Raw genomic sequence first — 19,107 nt, forward strand, 5'->3', positions numbered from 1 at the left:
CATGTCGTTCTAAACCTGTATGACTTTCTTCTGTGGAACACAAAAGATGTTTTGAGTTTTTTGCCCATATAATTACATTTCTAGACTGCAGTGACTTTCAAAATATTGGGTCTCATTCACTAAACATCTGTACGGACAACGGAATCGGAATCTGTGTAAGAAGGTTTTCACAAATCATGATTCCCTGAAAACTTTCATACTAAAATTTATTCTAAATTTATGAAAAAAATTAGGAACAACTGAAAACACAAGTATGCAAAAAGCACTTTCTCTGTGGGGCCTTAGGGGCCTGTTCGCACAGAACGCGTTTTTCCATTCCAATGCGCTACTTTTCCGTTGTTTTTCTATGTAAACGCTAGACGGACTTGTATGACAGTTGCGCTCACGTCTTGCATCTTTTGCAGCATCTCGCGCATGACACGGCATTCTAAGGCCCTGTTTTCACTAGTGCGTTTTTGTTTTAAAACGCATACGTTTTGCAGTGGTTACGCCTGCCGTTTACACTACACTGGTGATTTCGAACCTCGAAAACAGAGACTTTCGAAAATGCTGCAGATCCCGGCATTTTAGTTTGAATTCAGTATAAACGGACCAAAACGGAGACTTTTGAAAACGATGGCGTGGCTGCCCATGTTCACTCTGCGTATCCTTGACAACCGTGTAAACAACAACATGGAGAATGAACTGCAAACTTTGCTGGCTTTGTTGTCATTTTTAGCAGCCATTGTGCAGTTAAATTCTGATTTTTTTTTTTAATACTGCAGCTGCCTACATGCGCAAAATGGCAACTGTTTACACTTTTACATGCATCCCCAGTGTGCATGAACAGTCATGTGACATGCGTTTTCGGCCGTGTAGTGTAGACGGAGATCGCTACTGAAACGCTGAGGAAACGCCAGTGTAAACGAGGATCGTTTTAATTTTAAAGCTGCCCACATGGAAAGAACCTATATGTGGATATATGCGCATATATGAAACCTATATGCAGCGTATATGCACGTATATGCTGCATATATGCACATATATGATAATATATATGCTGCATATATGCGCATATATGCTGCATATATGCGTATATATGCCACATATAGGCAAAATTGAGGTGCATATATGTGCATATACAGGAAATATAGGTCTCCTGTATTGCTTCTTCATATCCACATATAAGCCCTATACATACAAGATATGTCTTCTATATAGCTAATGGCAGGATCTGGTCATTTTGTAGCTCATATCTCATTTTTGACTGTCATACATGATGCCTAGCTCATATTTTCTATTATCAAGGCAAAAACTAAGAATTAACGAAAAAAATTATGCAAGAACTTATGTATGTGCGAATGTAGCAGTTATGTATTTAGACAATTATTTTGTGATTCCACTTGCCATGACCATATTTGGGGTTTCCTGCCGCCATGCTGACTTGGGGTGTTGACGCACTTTGCTGCTTCCCAGTCTGCATGAGACATCACAGCGGTAGGTCGCACAAAGTTTTTGCGGTGATTCAATTAAGGCCATGTTTCATGTAACAGCTGAATTCACATGATATATTTGTATGATTGTAATCCAAAACCCCTCTGTGATGTACATTCAGATGTTTCGTTGATTATTTTTCTTTACTTAAGTTACTTTTAATATCTCTCTTTCTCAGCGTTGTGCGTTGCTGCCGCATGCTGTTTGTATGCTGCACAAGTCCTAATATATTGCCATTTGTGTTATACAGAATAAAGTGAGGACCTGATGGCAAGATTTTTCGCAGTCTGTCTTTGATTACGACACAACGCAGAAAACACACCGCTACACGAACACGTGAAATTGGTCCCACATGGAAAAAACCTATATAAACATATATGTTTCAATATAGGTTTGATATAGGTTTTTAATATATGTGACATATATAAAATTGGCCGTTTTCCTATATTATGTGTACATATATGTACATATATGTGTGTATATATATATATATATGTGTACATATATGTGTACATATATGTGTGCATATATGTGTACATATATGTGTGCATATATGTACATATATGTACATATAATATAGGAAAACGGCCAATTTTATATATGTCACATATATGTAAAACCTATATCAAAACCTATATTGAAACATATATGTTTATATAGGTTTTTTCCATGTGGGTGCTGTAGGGAGTTTTTAGAAAACATTGACTTAGCCTGAAAATTTGAACAAGCACAACTCACAGGTCACTCCCCCTTGCTCTATGCTGCGCTACAGCCCTCCCTCCACAGCTCCTCCCCCATCACAACGGAGCCTGCCGTGAACGCGCAGGCTAGTAAGGCGGATAAACAGTTATGGCACATTCACTGGTACAGACGAAACATCAACAATATGATTTACACTGACTATGGCCTGCCCATACTTTGACTACAAACTTGGTCCTCTAAGCATTACGTATTTTGCAATACATGTAGTGTAAATATATGACGTTGCACTATTTATATAAGTAATAAATAGCTAGTATGATAATATAACGGTAACGTTACAGTATGCAAGTAATTATTCTATCGATATGTAATGCTAAATAATGTTTGCTAGTACATTATTTCAGCAACATGACAAGCCAGTGAATTAGTAGGTTTCAATAGTTGTTTTGCACAGTGACATTTTATCTGTATGTTATTCCTCCGACGAGGAATTCACACCCACAGCGACTTCGAGGAGTCAACGGGCGGGGAGAAGAGAAAGCATCAGGCAGGGGACGGACAGGCCTGTTTTGAAATGATCTTAGTTGTGTAGTTCTTAAAAAATGAAACAAATCAAGCAGGGATACTTACTTGTCAAGCAGAAATGTGGCTAACTCTGCATTGGTTTTTAATCCTTTCAGGACACGTAGCTCCCTCCACCTCGGAAAAGCCGCTCCGATATTTACCCTCGTTTTATTTCGGGCTCTATCTAATTCTTTCTTTTTGGCTTTTTTTATCATCATCATCTGTCTTTTTCCATTTACCCGTCTTTATTTTATGAGCAGGTGCCACTCGAGGAATTGGCAGTTTGGATTGTTTTTCCGCCATAAGCAAAGCTGCGGCACACCGGTAATCTTGAATTTGAACGCCTGTATGCGCTGGCGCTGTGCATGAGAGGGGCGAGATCAGCGCGCACGCGAGCTTGATTGACACTGCTAAGACACTCCTCCTGGCTCTGATTGGATGTTTCTTACCGGGAGCGGTGTATTTCTGCAAATGGCAATAGGACCACTTGGAGGAGCCAGAGGAGTTTGATTTTTTCACAGATTATCTGTCTCATATTCTACTCTCAGGACATAATGACAGGTTTTTACAAAAGTTACCTACTGCAGCTTTAAAACGCCGTTTTAAAACAAAAACACACTAGTGTAAACAGGGCCTAAAAAACACGGCACTCGAGTTAAAATCAGTTCAACTTTTAAAAAACATGTCTCGACACCTTGCGTTTTTTTCCCCATTCCATAGTCTTACGTTTTTCATAAGCAAAGCATCTCCAGTTGTTCCAAACCTGAACAATACATTTTCATTTTTTAAATAAATGGCAGTTGGCTGGATATTTTGTTATATAATGCAAAGATATTCATAAATTCCATATGGCTTAAATATTAAATATTCATTTTGGGTTCACTGAACTTTGCCTTTAAAAAACTGTGATGATTTAAAAAATACTCTAACATTTAGAAGTTTGGGGTCAGTAAGATTTTCTTTCTTTTTCTAAAAGAAAAGAATAATTTTAATCAGCAAGGTTATACTGAATTGATCAAACGTCTCAGTAAAGACATTTATATTGTTACAAAATATTTATATTTCAAATTAATGCTGTTCTTTTAAGCTTTCTATTCACCAAAGAGCCCTCGAAAAATGTATCAGTTTCCACAAAAGTATTAAGCAGCACAACGGTTTTACATTTTAAAATAGGCTATATTAATCTATAAAACATGTTTTAAAGTGTGATAATATTTCACAATATTACTGTTTTTACTGTATAAACATTATGCAAGGTAAACCAAGCATATATTTAAAAAAAATAATTTTATGCAGTTCATCTCAGTGTCATTTTTGTTTAACGTTTCTCTATGATGAATTTAAATGTTTAGCCGTCATAAAATATTATGTTGTCTTTCATCTGTACTTCTAGGCAGGCAGCATATGGCTCTCACATATTAATACTGAAATGTCTATTTCTCTTGTCAGGAAAAAAAAGACTACTAAATCTGACATTATCACTGCATTAAACTGTTCCTGAGATACCAAGACTCAGTATGAATTTATTAGTTCCCTTATTAAGTCTAAATGAAACATAAATATTATCTTGTCTTTACTTCTCAGGTTGATATTCACACCCAAATCATATCAAGACATTGCACAGGTTTCAGAATAATGTCCTTTTGATCATCCTTCTGTATACTGTTGTAGTGCAAGCAGAGGAGAGGTTGAGATAAGAGGAAGCTTTAGTGCCAATCAGTTCCTTTCAAACGACATCAGTAAAAATGCAGAATCCCACGTTCCTTAGATAACACCATTGCGGTCCACGGCCATGAATAATTGAACAGGTCCTCATGTGAAATGATGAATGTGCAAAGATGTGTTAATTTGTGTCCAAATAAAGGTGAGTATTGTTTTCATTTCACAGAGGCTGCAGGTTCACCGTTCGTCAAAGGCTGCGACGGACAGATTTGCCATTTCTCTGCCATCTGTAGTCAGATAAGCTGTATATTATGGATACTCTACACCAAAGAAAGCAGACGATCAATGGTAAAGATAGCATAAGATAGCACATTCATAACAGGGAATGTGCACCCTGGGCATCTGTTTCATTAGTCTAAACAGCGAATGAAAGCACAGAATCCGTATCTGTGGAAAGGACTGTGTAATGTCGACACTCCCAGAGCGAGTGCCTAGTAGTGGTCACGTCCTCTACGGAGCTCCTTACAAGGATGGGGGAGTCACCAATTAGCAGACTGCAGTCTAGATCTGGACCCAAGATTTGGATTCATCCATGTTGTGAATAATTTTTTATAAATAAAGATAATTATAATCATATTATTTCTACGCATGGAACAGATTAGCCATGTTTACACAGCTGAATCTGATGCAACATACCAAGACAAGATAATCTATTCAGTTACTCCATTTCCATTTCATTTACAGTGATTAACATTACACAATTCTTTAAATCTTTGGATTATAGGCCTAAAGATTCTGTACTGAATCTCAGATGTTAAACTGAGGTCCTGACTCTCTGTGGTCATTAAAAATCCCAGGATGTATTTTGAAAAAGAGTAGGGGTGTTACCCCGGCATCCAGGCCAAATTTGCCCATTGGCTTCTGTTCATCATTATGGTCTCCTAATCATCCCCATATATATATATATATATATATATATATATATATATATATATATATATATATATATATATATATATATACTGATTGGCTTCATCACTTTGTCTCCTCTCCACCAATAAGCTGGTGTGTGGTGGTAGTTCTGGTGCAATATGGCTGTCATCAAATCATCCATGTCGATGCTGCATATTGCTGGTGGTTGAGGAGATTCCCCTCTTCCATGTATTATTATTATTATTATTATTAAAGGCACAATATGTAATTTTTCGCCACAAGAGGTCACCTATTCAAAACAAAGGCATAGCTTGATGACACCGAGATTGAGCATGAAATCATGGGAGATGTCGTCTTCACCTCATAGCCGGGTGGAAAAGAATCCGACGGGACTTGGGCAGAAATCATGTTCATCGATTATTAACGTTACTGTAGTATGAAGCAGAGTGGGCCGAGTGTTGTGGTAGCTGAACGAGGCAGCTGGAGCGATTGCTAATGAGAGACGAGCGGTAGTGGAACTTTTATTATGCCACAGTCGCCGCTTCCGCTTCTTCTGGTCATACGTATGTGGGGTAACGCAGCGCTGTTTATCATATTAGATACATTTGACTGTGTTGAAAATGATGTTATAACGTTACTCTGTGCGTTCACTCAGCGGCTGTTGTGAGACACTTGTTGCACACTGCAGTAAGCTAGATCGATACTGGAATATCATATTAAAGGTGCCATCGAATGTAAAATTGAATTTACCTTGGCATAGTTGAATAACAAGAGTTCAGTACATGGAAATGACATACAGTGAGTTTCAAACTCCATTGCTTCCTCCTTCTTGTGTAAATCTCATTTGTTTAGAAGACCTCCGAAAAACAGGCGAATCTCAACATAACATCGACTGTTATGTAACAGTCGGGATCATTACTATGTACGACCCCAATATTTGCATATGCCAGCTCATGTTCAAGGAATTAGACAAGGGCAGCCAGTAGCGTCTGGATCTGTGCACAGCTGAATCATCAGACTAGGTAAGCAAGCAAGAACAATAGCGAAAAATGGCAGATGGAGCGATAATAACTGACATGATCCATGATAACATGATATTTTTAGTGATATTTGTAAATTGTCTTTCTAAATGTTTCGTTAGCATGTTGCTAATGTACTGTTAAATGTGGTTAAAGTTACCATCATTCCTTACTGTATTCACGGAGACAAGAGCCGTCACTATTTTCATTTTTTAAACACTTGCAGTCTGTATAATGCATAAACACAACTTCATTCTTTATAAATCTCTCCAATAGTGTAGCATTAGCCGTTAGCCACGGAGCACTATCAAACTCATTCAGAATCAAATGTAAACATCCAAATAAACACTGAACTTACGCGATTAGACATGCTGCATGACGAACACTTTGTAAAGATCCATTTTGAGGGTTATATTAGCTGTGTGAACTGTGTTTATGCTGTTCAAGGCAAGCGCGAACTCCGTGGGCGGAGAGAACGAGAATTTAAAGGGGCCGCAGCATAAATCGGCTCATATTTAATGATGCCCTAAAACAGGCAGTTAAAAAAATTAATTAAAAAAAATCTATGGGGTATTTTGAACTGAAACTTCACAGACACATTCAGGGGACACCTTAGACTTATATTACATCTTGTAAAAAAAACGTTCGATGGCACCTTTAATAAATGATGGATGGCTTGTGTTGTCTTAGGTGTTTCCAAGGTTTCTACAAAATAAAACTAGAAATCAAGGGTAACACGGGTATGATGTCATTGACAGGCGGCGCACAGACACAGTCCGTGTCCTGGTTAAAATAGCTTATTTCTCTGGATTTAAACATTCTTGGAAACATCTGGGATAATGTAAGTATACAATTCAAATATGTAAGTATACAATTCATATTTTAATCCAAAAAATTTCATATTGTGCCTTTAAGAGACTTTTTTCAAAAACATCAAAAAAATCTTAATGACCCCAAACAAAAACAGTTGTAGTTTTTGGAATTGTTTAGCTAATAGTTAGTCAAGCAAGATTTGAACCCATAACCCGCACTGAAAGCAAGAAACAATTCTTCAGACACATCATCTCATAGCCTGAATGGGGGATGAGATCACCTCTGCAATATATATTTTCTAGAATCATTGAATAGCGATTACATTATAACCAGTCTGGCAAGGAACATTCCTGAATTGCTTCCTCCAATCAATCAATCAATCAATCAATCAATCAATCAATCAATCAATCAATCAATCAATCAATCAATCAATCAATCAATCAATCAATCAATCAATCAATCAATCAATCAATCAATCAATCAATCAATCAATCAATCAATCAATCAATCAATCAATCAATCAATCAATCAATCAATCAATCAATCAATCAATCAATCAATCAATCAACCAGATAGATAGATTTATCCATCCATCCATTGTTCTACCTAGCTAGCTATCGTTCTATCTATCATCTAGTGTTTGTTTATACTGTGTGAGTTTTTTCAATAGCTTATTTACGTGTTTAACCCACTTAGATTAAATCTGGCCTATTAGTAGCTGGAGAGAGCTGAGGGGGTGTAATGACTACTTTGCAAAGTGGGGTAATTAACTGACAGAGGCCAGGCTATAATTCTTATTCTGTGGGCTATCTGACCTGCGGCTTGGCTCTGGTGCTCTCTATGACAGCGAGAGTGCATGTATTCCTCCCTCCCTCCCTCGTATCCTGCGCACGTGCAGCGCATCCTGAGGAGACGGTCGCCACGGGAACCTGTCACGGTCCAGCGTGCGAGGCTGCGAGAGCGGCAGTGGTGACGTAATGCTCCTTGCTGCTCCTGCTCATGAGGGCTGCAGTAATTTGGAGAGGGGAGGAGGGCATAGACAGTGTGTGTTGTGTGTTTGTAGGGTGCGCGGTAGCAGCAGGGTTATGCAAACCACAGCATCACTGCAGTATCTTCTTTATCTACTTCTACAGGCCCTTCAAATCCGTTCACAATGAAGAAATAGTTCACCAAAAAAAAAAAGAAAAGAAAATTCTGTCAACATTTTTCAACATTTGCTCACCCTCATGTCACTCCAAAACTTGTTATTTTATCTGTGTACACAGGAAAAGGAGAATGTTTAGAGGAATCTTCCTCACACAAAGCTATTGCATGGTGAAGGTTCTTCAAAAATGTATTTTTATTCTAACTCGTGTTAAGTTCTATATTATTATTATTTAGGCTTTCTCATTGCTAATCTATTAATATTACAGTTTCTGTTGGCACATATAAATGTTTATTTTAGCAACATATGGCAGACAGATTTGATAAAAATGTTACAATTGCACCTGATCTTCCCTAGAATAGAAATATAACCAAAACAGATGGTTGGGCCACAACTTGCCAGTAAAATGTGTTTTTGCTTCCAACAGTGAAGGTATACTGGAGAAAACTGTATGGTACAGTAATATGATTTCATCTACAGTGACAAACATTAATTAGAAAGAGAATCACTGGCAAAGATCATCATTAAATATGAGACCTTTAGTACTTTTGAGATATTACTTATCATATAAACTTAGATAACATGCATACAGTACCATATCAATGTATTTATGATTTATTTCAGAAATATTTTTATAACACATAAAAATAGTGAATGAAAAATGTAAAATTCAACTTTTAGCTTAAATTTTCTAACTTAATATTTTCTTTTTGACTCGTCAAAAAATCAAGATAACTTAAAATAATTCTTGTGAGATAAAAACATGCAGGCAAGTAAAGGACCCATAATTAGTAGAAAAAAAATTTAATGGTGTGACGTGTTTACGACATACAGACAAAAAATATTTGCATTATGAAGAATAATTAAAAAGAAAGAGTTGCTTCCTGTGATTTTGAGCAAAACAGTCCACTGGGTACATGTTATGAGCAAGGCTTTTTCCTGTGCTGAACTGTTGCAGGAAATGGTTAGGCTAAGTGGCCCATTTATGTGAGCAGATAGAGAGATTTTATTTCTGGCAGGGGTTCAAAGAGAAGCCTTACTGACTGACAGCGTCTTTTACAGCGACAGTTACTGGTGAAGTTAGGGAGGATGCATTTATAGAGCAAACAAGGGACAGCCTGAGCAAGAGAAACACAAATCAAATGCATCCTACATTTCACCACTGCGCCTCTGCCGGCTGCCATCAAATGGTACTCAAGTTATTTAGTCTATTTAGAAGATACTGAGCTTTTGAATTATGACTGTACTGTTGGGTTAAATTTTTACACTTTGCTCAATGTTATTTTTGACTTGTAAGCGTAAGAGTGACAAATCTCAAAGTAAATTCTCAGATGAAAGAGTTCAGAGCATCAGAGGGCTCTCCGCTCTGCTCTACCAAACACCACAAGCAAAACTGCCTCCAGACCCGCTTCCACTGTCACACGGAGAAGACGCTCAGATCCTCACTCTCAAAAAAGGATATTCACAGCTCTGTTGCATTAGAAGCTCAAGACCCCTGCTTTCATAAATCATTTCTCAGCCTTGATGGGAGAAAATCTGACAATCCCTGGGCACTTTTGTTTATGGAAGATTATGAAGAACAGAAGACAGCACATATAAAGGCACTGAAGCTTTAACTGCTAGACAGGGCTCTGCGATCCACAAAACACAAATCAACAGAACAGCCACTTATGAACAGGATCAGACCAATATGTAAAGCGACCAACTACTAAATGCTATTTAAGTAATTGATGCCACAATAATAGACAGTATGAAAAATAGTAGTAGTTTACAGTAGTCTCCGTAAATGATTGTACAGTAAACACTGAAGAAATCAGCAAAAAATGTAACGTAGTAACTGCTGATTATATCCCAGATATAACTCATAAAACAAAGCAGAATTATACAGTACAGCCTTGCACTTGGATATGTAGTTTAACTACCATTAGCTACCTCAAACTAAACTCTGAATATCTTTTGAAGATTTGACGATATGAACCTGGCAGTATAGCTAATTAAGATGACTTGTTTCTCAGTACACTGATCAAAACCTGTATATCCTGCCCCTAGAAGTTTCATAGCAGCCAGTCAATGTGAGGTGCATTTCCTGTATACAACAACTACCATAGTAGTATGCATCTTTCGAGAAATAACCAGCTAGTCACTGTTTCCTGAAACTTTGTCCACCTTTGTCGCTTGAACTACTTTGGTTCAACAATATAGAACCGTTCAGGAATTCAGAATTCACTTGCGTGTGCTATTATATTATCAGCATTTTACAAAAATCCAGCTCAAATAGAGTTACGAGGTGTTTCACCAGCGAATGTCGGAGATGTGTTTTGTCCCTCATTAGAATGGTGGCATCTGAGCAGTAAGTGCATCACATTAAGTTTTTTTTATCAACTTACATGTTACAAACGTTATTGTAGCTATATGTGGGTGCTCAGTTTTTACTGTCATTTAATATATTTGGCAAGCAAAACGTTTAAATACTGGCATACTTAAACCACCTACAGACTTGGGTTTTTGGAGGTGAATCTTCGAAATCCGGTGTCTTATAGTTCCAATCATAAAACAGGATTATAGAATGCAGTTCCTTAAAGAAGGCAGAGGTAAGAAAAATTGGGAGATTAAGACATGGGAATCTAGGAAGAGAAACTATTTTAATTAAATGTATATGCCCAATCATAGACAATGGTAGAATTTTCCAATTTTCTATATTATTATCGAAAGAAACTCCACAAAATTCAATTTAAATATTAATGTAAAAAAAATTGTCAACCCAAGATATGTAAAATGATCCTTAACTATCTTAAATATTCTCCAAAAACAGGACAGAGTATCAGAAAGAGGCGTAAAGTTACTCTTCAACAGATTAATAGTTAGCCATTAGCCTCCCAAAAGAAGTAATTAAATCTAAGAAAATAGTAACTGATCTTTCAAATACAATATTTCATCGTCAGCATACAGTTAATAAGAGCTTTCCTGCCGCCACTCCAAGAACTGCGATACCTGTATGACATCTTATACTTGAAGCGAGAGGCTCTATTGCAGTGACGAAAAGTGCGGATGAGAGGGTGTCTACATTAGATGAAACCGAATACAGTCAAACCAAAATTTATTCAGACACCTTGAACATTTCATTCATTAATACAGTTGATTCACTATAGTTTAAAAAAAATGGTAATAAAATATGACAATCACAGAGTTAAACTGTGTCAGAAAAAAATAATCTTAATTATGTCAGATAACACTTAAGCAAAACATGGTCAGGCCAAAGTGTCTGAATAATTTTTGGTTCCAAATTTTTATCTGGTAGTCCACTGTATGAAGACTTTTTTGGGTATAATATGTCAATAGTTTACTTCATTATGCTATCCTCACTTACATAAATTAACTATAGTGTCCTGCGCCCACTAGTAAAAAAATATCAAAATTGTCTGAATAATTTTTTGGTTTGACTGTATAATGGCTTGGCGTATATTAATCTGACCCATGATATAAATGCCTCATCAGACCTAAATCTTTGTAGCAAACCAAACATATAAGGCCACTCGATCTGATCGAAAGCTTTCTGCACATCCAAGGACAGAATCGCTGCCCTATTAGCTTTTGTATGACTGGCGTATAGTGTATTGAGGAGGTGACGTACATTAACGCTGGTGAACGTCTGTCGGGCTAGGTTTTGCTGTGCGTTCCACATGTCGGCTTTTGTCGGGCTTACGTCGATGGCAGTTTGCCCAATTCAGCATGTTGAATCAGCGTCGAAGCCATCATTGAGAGTGGGAGCTCTGATTGGATGTTCAGTTTAGTGAACGAGTCAGTGCAAGAGAATTAAAGCGAAAGAGATGAAAGAGAGCAAGTAAGTCAAGACGGCACAGACAGAAGACTAATTTAATGTTATGTTATCCTACCCGAGCATTTCAAAATGCAAATATTTTCATAACAACATGAGCAGCTTAAAATGAAGAACATTATCAACATAACTGATATTCAAAATGGTAAGCAAGCGTTGCTTTGTTTACGTTTCGTATATCTGCGTATATCTCGTATATCCTTGTTTCGGTATCTCCTTTAGAATGACGAATACAGACTATTGATACCTGCTGATATAGACAGTTAATTCCTTACATGCAGATGCAGAACACACATGTTAGTATGCAGTCAGCTTTAGTCTGTGCTGTGTGTTCACGTACAGCTTCTTGGTCCAGAGAAAGAGAATCTACCAGGGATAAATCTGGTCTGAATGAAATAGGGTAAATCTTTCGTAATTACTTTTTTATATAAATTTTTGAAGCGTAATAGCTGGACAGGTCAGTTTCTAGCCAATTAGTCTTGTCACATTACTTTCCTGCATCTCCAGAGTGAGCAGTCACATGGCATTTACAGATCAGTGGTCGGTTCCAAAAAACCCTTAAGTTAAAAAAATCCTTATTTATATTTGATATTTCATTCAAATGGTTTCTTACCTTAAGGGATTTGTTGAAACCAGGCCCTGATGACTAGAAGAAAAAAAAAATTCAAATGGCAGATTTTAAATCACATTCTTCCAGAGGGTCAGTGGAGTAACTGAAGTAACTGAAGTGAATGGGAAATTTAATAGATAGCTTTCTCCGGGTATTATAGACATGGTTGCATCAGATGGTCAGTAAACGGACTGTGGCTGACATTACAGGATTTAAAACATCACGTAATAATCAAAAGGTGAAGAAAAGAGTTTTCTTGTTGATTGCTAAACAGTGCTTTAAAACACTCTCTTAGAATTGCACAGTTAATTCACTATACCCAAAAATGGTGCATCCCCAAACGAAAAAGCATTGGTTTGAAAACTTGCTTTTACCCTAATAAATGCCCATTTTTGGCAAAGCTCTTGAAAAAGCACTCCACTTCTCTCCTCTGCAGCAGTTTTTTTTAGGTTGAGTTTTTCTCTGTCCCTCTCCATCACTGTTATACAGACAGGGTGAGATGTGTAAAGTGAAGGATGACAGTAAACCTGGTGTTCTCTCTCCTCAGTACTGTCCTACCCTCATTCTTACAAAGAAGTATAGCAGACTAATAAAATACTGGGATCCCTTTGAAAAAGACAACTTAAACAGGTAAAGGGGGTTAAATGGTCTCCCTGCCTCGCCAAAAAGGTTAGGTTTTTAAAGGGCATTTGGATACTTATCAGCTGGCAAGGTTAGTACGCCTCCAGCTGGCTGACCAGCTAAACCAGCTAAAAACAGCTTGACCAAGTTGGGAGACCAGCTAAACCAGCACAAACCATCTAAGCCTGGGTAAGAGACCAGTTAAACCGGCTCAAACCAGCTAAGATCAGCACGAAAACAAATCTTAACAGCCAAGATGGTAACACTTTTACCCAGAGGTAAAATTGTCACATGCACTTCATTATTCACAATTTGTGTGTGTGTGTGTGTGTGTGTGTGTGCGTATGCAGGTTTGACTATACTTGTGGGGTCCAAAATGTCCTCGCTATTCAAAAATGTCCTCACAAATATAATGAAACCTGTTGAACACCGACTAGTGAGACGGAACTCACTAGTTAAACGGGTTTGTAAATTGGTCAAATCATGTTTATATCTAGTGTTTTGCACAGGTTTCTGGTGCTACTTACGAACCACTTTTTCTGGTTCGGAGCTGGTGCTTTGTTACCCCCTTTCCACCAGCACAAACCGGGTGCTAGTTCAGAGCTAGTGCTAGGGCCAGTTCGGAGTTGGTTCAACTGACGAGCCTTCTAAGAACCAGTTTGTCTTTCCACGGGCTAGAGAGCCAGCACAGAGCCAGGTCTTACGTCACTGTATACGTCTCATATTTCACAGCAAAGCTAGCGCCACAGCACCAAACACAAACACACCAGGCTTGTTCGAGATGCGTCGGCTTCTCGCAGATCGATCGGCGCATGACATCAAAGCACCGCGAGAACGATCCAAAAGCAAGAGTCGTATGCTCTTCAAATACTACCGCGGATCCGCGGCACCCGCCGAATCGGTCTGCGCTGCTCCGATGCATCTCGAACAAGCCTTCTATCAACAATCGCGGATGTTTCACTACTGTTGATGCTCATGGCTTTGCGAACCTACATCGGCATCCAAACATGGCTCGCCGTAATTTGTATATAGACGGAGATTACAATCGAGCTGCTATTTCAAAAATGGCGGTCACAAGTTTCTTGTTGGTCACGGTAACCCCGCCCCCAGCCCCTGACGCAAGCGGTTCTTACTTCTAGCCCAGCAATGTTTTGGTGCTACTTACGAACCACTTTTTCTGGTTCGGAGCTGGTGCTTTGTGTGTCGAAAGACAAAGAACTGATTTGAAACTAGGCTCTGGCTCCGAACCAGCACTCAAACTGCCTTGGTGGAAAAGGGGTATGTGAGGGTTATGTTTAGTGGTGGGGTCGGGTGTGACAGAAAAACAATGGAAATCTTTAAGATCCTCAATGATATATAGTGAAAGTGTGTGTGTGTGTTGTGTTACCTTGTACAGCCTGGAGCTTGTGAGTCTGTATGATGATACAGAGCTGGAGCACCAGCTGAGGGGCGCTCTCCAGGAACGTGGCCAGTAGGTGGAGCATGCTGACGTCGGCATACTCGTACACCATCCTCCAGTAGAACCTCCAACGGTCATTCTCTCCGCTCTGCCTGCTCCTGATGCCCAGGTAGATGGCGTGGAAGTACCTGTGCGAGACACAAAGAAAACCCTTTTAAAAGCTCTCTCACTTTCTCTATGAACTCTCACTGAACCCTCAATGACAGAGCAGAATCAGCCTCTGCTGCAGACACTCGGCTAGAATATCTCAATGTTTTGTCTGCTTTTCTTTTCAACGTGACCTTACAACCAGACAGACTGTTCCCATGTTGGTCTCTGCAGTGTTTTGTAAACAAGATCTGCAGTGGATGGACCCATTTTAAACTGTTGATAACGTCAAAGCTGATGACTCAACACAACATCTCTAAATGATTTAACTAAAAAAAAAAAAAAATGAACATGCACCTTTGCAATAAGATAGGTAATACAGATGAGGTTCTACAGTTCTACTTTATATCCTCAAATAGTATATTATATATGTGACCCTTGTATGGGTCGATTTTTCTTTTATGCCAAAAATCATTAGGATATTAAGTAAAGATCATGTTCCATTAAAATATTTTGTAAATCTCGTACTGTAAATATATCAAAAAAAAAATTTTTGTGAGAGGATATGCATTGCTAAGGACTTCATTTGGACAACTTTAAAGGCGATTTTCTCAATATTTTGATTTGTTTTGCACCCTCAGATTCCAGATTTTCAAATTGGTGTATCTCGACCAAATATTGTCCTATCCTAACAAACCAATCAATGTAAAGCTCATTAATTCAGTTTTCAGATGATGTATAAATCTAAATTTAAAAAAAAAATGACCCTTATGACTGGTTTTGTGGTCCGGGCTCACATATAACATTTAACAAAGAAACTAAAAAACTATTATATTGCATAATATCCTTAATGCTACTACATTTGATGCATAAGTTCACATAATAGGTCAAACGGATTTTGCTTGCTGCACTGGAAGAATTTCTCATACCTGCTAAAAATCTTTACTTCAAACACCAATTAGTATCTGAAGTCATTACATTTTGAAATCGAATCTATTTTCCAACTCGACAAGCCGCAACAATAATCTCAAACAAATTCACTTTCAAAAAGTCTTGCTAGCAAAAAGGTGGGAAATCTGTAGAAATTGCTATGGCAACACTGGTCTCTTTGCAACAAATCACCAGAAAGTTGAACAAACCTGCTGCTTTCCAGGGAAAGCAAAGGCTGAGCATGACAGTCTGTCACAAGAAAACACATTCATAACAGTACAAGTGACACAAAGATCTTTTAAAAACGCCATGCCACCTGCTAATGATAATGGATTGTTGGTGAATGGTGTTAAGGTCTCTCAGTCTGAGGTGAATTACTGTGGCGCTAAAGGCATCTGCTTCCAGTGGTGTGTCTTTGCCAAGTGACCTATCCCTGCATTTTACCCAGCAATGCCCACCTTGTAGTTTACCCTCTGACCCTGATAGGCATCCAGCCAAGAACAGACACACACTTCCATTTACCCACACCTATTCCCTCCCCAGAGATTCACTGACAGGATGTTAAGAGCATGGCATCATCTCAACAAGAGGGTTTCCCTAAATCCACAAAACCACTGGCTATCAGAAGTATTTTATTGAATATGAAGACCTTCAAAAAAAAATAAATAAACACAATGTGTACAAGTGCTTATAGGGATATAGTCTTGTTTGAACAATGTTTTGTCATTGATTTCTTTGAGAGTGGCTTCCACCCACTCTGTCTGCCAGATTCTCTCTGCTACAGTTTGCACTTTGATCGTTTTTATGCAAAGCATGATTTTATAGTACACTACTTGCCAACTTCAATCAATTCAGAGGCAATGAGTTTACAAGTAAAAGATAAAGGATACGTTGACTTGTGGACAGAAAAAAAAAGTTCACTAAAGTAAATGTGTAGCACTTCGCTCATATCAGAATAATGCAGCATTATTGCCTTGAGGTATTCGTGTTTGTGGAACACATGCTTGAATATAAATGTGTAGAAGGCACCGTATCAACATCTTCTAGCCCACCTGTTATTTCTGCAAGCTTACTCCGCATTAGGAAAGTGTTTTACATCAGTGATTCCCAACCAGGTGTATGTACCCAAGAGGTTACCTAAACAGGTCCATGGAGGTATTTGGAATGTTTTTGATTTTGCTTTGATAAATCTATAAAACTGAATTTATGATGTTAAAAATATTAGGGATGTCAAATGATTACAATTTATAATAATGAATAGTAATTGTAAAATAATAATAATAATAATAATTTGTATTAAATCAATCACGGCAATTCTCAAAATAGATTTAACATGTTAAAGGGGTCATGAACTGCATTTAAAAAAAAAAAAAAAAAATATATATATATATATATATATATATATATGTATATATGTATATATATATATATATATATATATATATATATATATATATATATATATATATATATATATATATATATATATATATATATATATATATATATATATATATATATATATATATATATATATATATTTTATGTTTCCTGAGGTGCACTTATAATGTGATTGTTACATCAAAATTGTCATAATTTAGAAATAAAAGGTCATTTTTACCCTGATTTTAGCCCTCAGATTTGACGCTCTGTTGGAAGGGGCGTGTCTACTGTGAGATTTCAATGTAAACGCCTACTGCCGTGATTGGTTAACATTTTTGCATTTGAAATAAACACTACATGTGGAACTCTCTTGAAAACTTTTACTATGTTTTAACTATGTCAGCTGTTAAGATTAACTAATCATGAAAAGTGTTGATTATAGCATTATATTTAGATCTACTCCTGCCACATGAAGTCTTGCAGCAATGAGCATTGTAGCCGATGACAGACATGTCTGTTGAGCACATGAATGCAGTGATCCCGTCACTGCAACTCGATTGCTGCACTCTCGCAAATGCTTTAATCATAACTAACAGTGCAAACAGGATGGAAATAAGAGATTTCATTATGCAGTGTGGACTGTGTCATTGATTATAATGGGAGTTTTGGCAAGAGCCCTGATAAACTGTGTGATTGACAGCTCCAGTGATTATAAGGGGAGGGTTTTTTCCATCACTTTCTCTATATAATTTAATCAATTTAAATTATTTTCATGCTACTAAGAGAAATAATGTGAAGTTGACCGTTTAGTCACTGGCTTGATTTACTGATGCGATAACATGAACGATTTTGAGACAAAGAACATCCGATTGTACATGAATCATTACATATCAGAAATCACTGACCACAGATTTAGAATTAACACGGTTTCTTGTTGTGGCATTACTGTTGAGTCCATATTTTAAAGTAAAAGTCTGTTTACAAAGCCTGCACCAAAATTGACAATGATTTTCCAAAGAAGAATCCACAGTGAAATGTGGCAAACAAACAAAAAATGCTCTGAGACATTCTCATAGTAGAAAATAAATAACCACTTTCCTAGCATTAAGATTCTTTGGAAGGTAATATTTTTTCCCCAGTGATGCTGTACCTCTCTTCTCACCAATAATGTGCTAGTGGGCGGGGCCAAAGATGCAATGATGTAGAATTAGATTTCATCAAAAAGATCTTCATTTGTGTTCCAAAGATGAACGAAAGTCTTAGGGGTTTGGAACAACATTAACCCTTTGAGCGGTACGGTCCCACATATGGGATTTTTATTTCAGTGCCCCTGGGCGTACGGTCCCACATATGGGATTTCGAACGTTCAGCGACGTCACATAACTGCCAGATTCAAACTGCTCTTTCGCGCTTTGGCTGTGAGACGGACGCGCGCAGCTCTTGTCATATATCACAACTATGCAGTGTTTTCAGCCACATAATGTTTCTTTTAAGGTTTCAGACATTTAAATACGCATAAGCACCATTAAAACAATATATTTAGAGTTATAAAATACACACTGATGTCAGACATCAGTGGAAGGGGCAATAACAATCCATTCATATACAATTTGCCGACATTTATTCATATCAGACGCACACACATAATGGGCCTAAGTAACTACAAAGTTTACTCTATTATTCCTCCAGTTCACCAGCCACTTACTTGCATATATTTCGGGAGAAAATGATGAATTCACTTGCTGTAAATCCGACTGACAGGACTCTGCGAACTGCGGGGCAAACTAAGATGGCGGCGCCCATCTCGCGTTATAGATCAAGATAAAGATCATTTATAAAGGCTTTTAAACGACAAAACACACTCACTTACAC

At 37.7% G+C, this 19,107-nt stretch overlaps 1 protein-coding gene and 1 long non-coding RNA gene across 2 annotated transcripts in view; both read right to left on the reverse strand.

Moving 5' to 3' along the window:
* LOC125251686 overlaps window positions 1-19,107 on the reverse strand; it is a 258,619-nt gene that overhangs the window by 160,880 nt on the left and 78,632 nt on the right. The gene's annotated exons all lie outside the window — the stretch shown is intronic.
* The window catches only part of xkr4 (XK related 4), a 67,680-nt gene that overhangs the window by 8,025 nt on the left and 40,548 nt on the right, over window positions 1-19,107 (reverse strand). Inside the window, exon 2 of the mRNA XM_048164764.1 lies at window positions 14,764-14,963. Within this exon, the coding sequence (XP_048020721.1) occupies window positions 14,764-14,963 (200 nt within the window). The remainder of the gene's footprint in view (window positions 1-14,763; window positions 14,964-19,107) is intronic.

Source organism: Megalobrama amblycephala, linkage group LG17, assembly GCF_018812025.1.
Source record: "Megalobrama amblycephala isolate DHTTF-2021 linkage group LG17, ASM1881202v1, whole genome shotgun sequence".
Classification (NCBI taxonomy): domain Eukaryota; kingdom Metazoa; phylum Chordata; class Actinopteri; order Cypriniformes; family Xenocyprididae; genus Megalobrama; species Megalobrama amblycephala.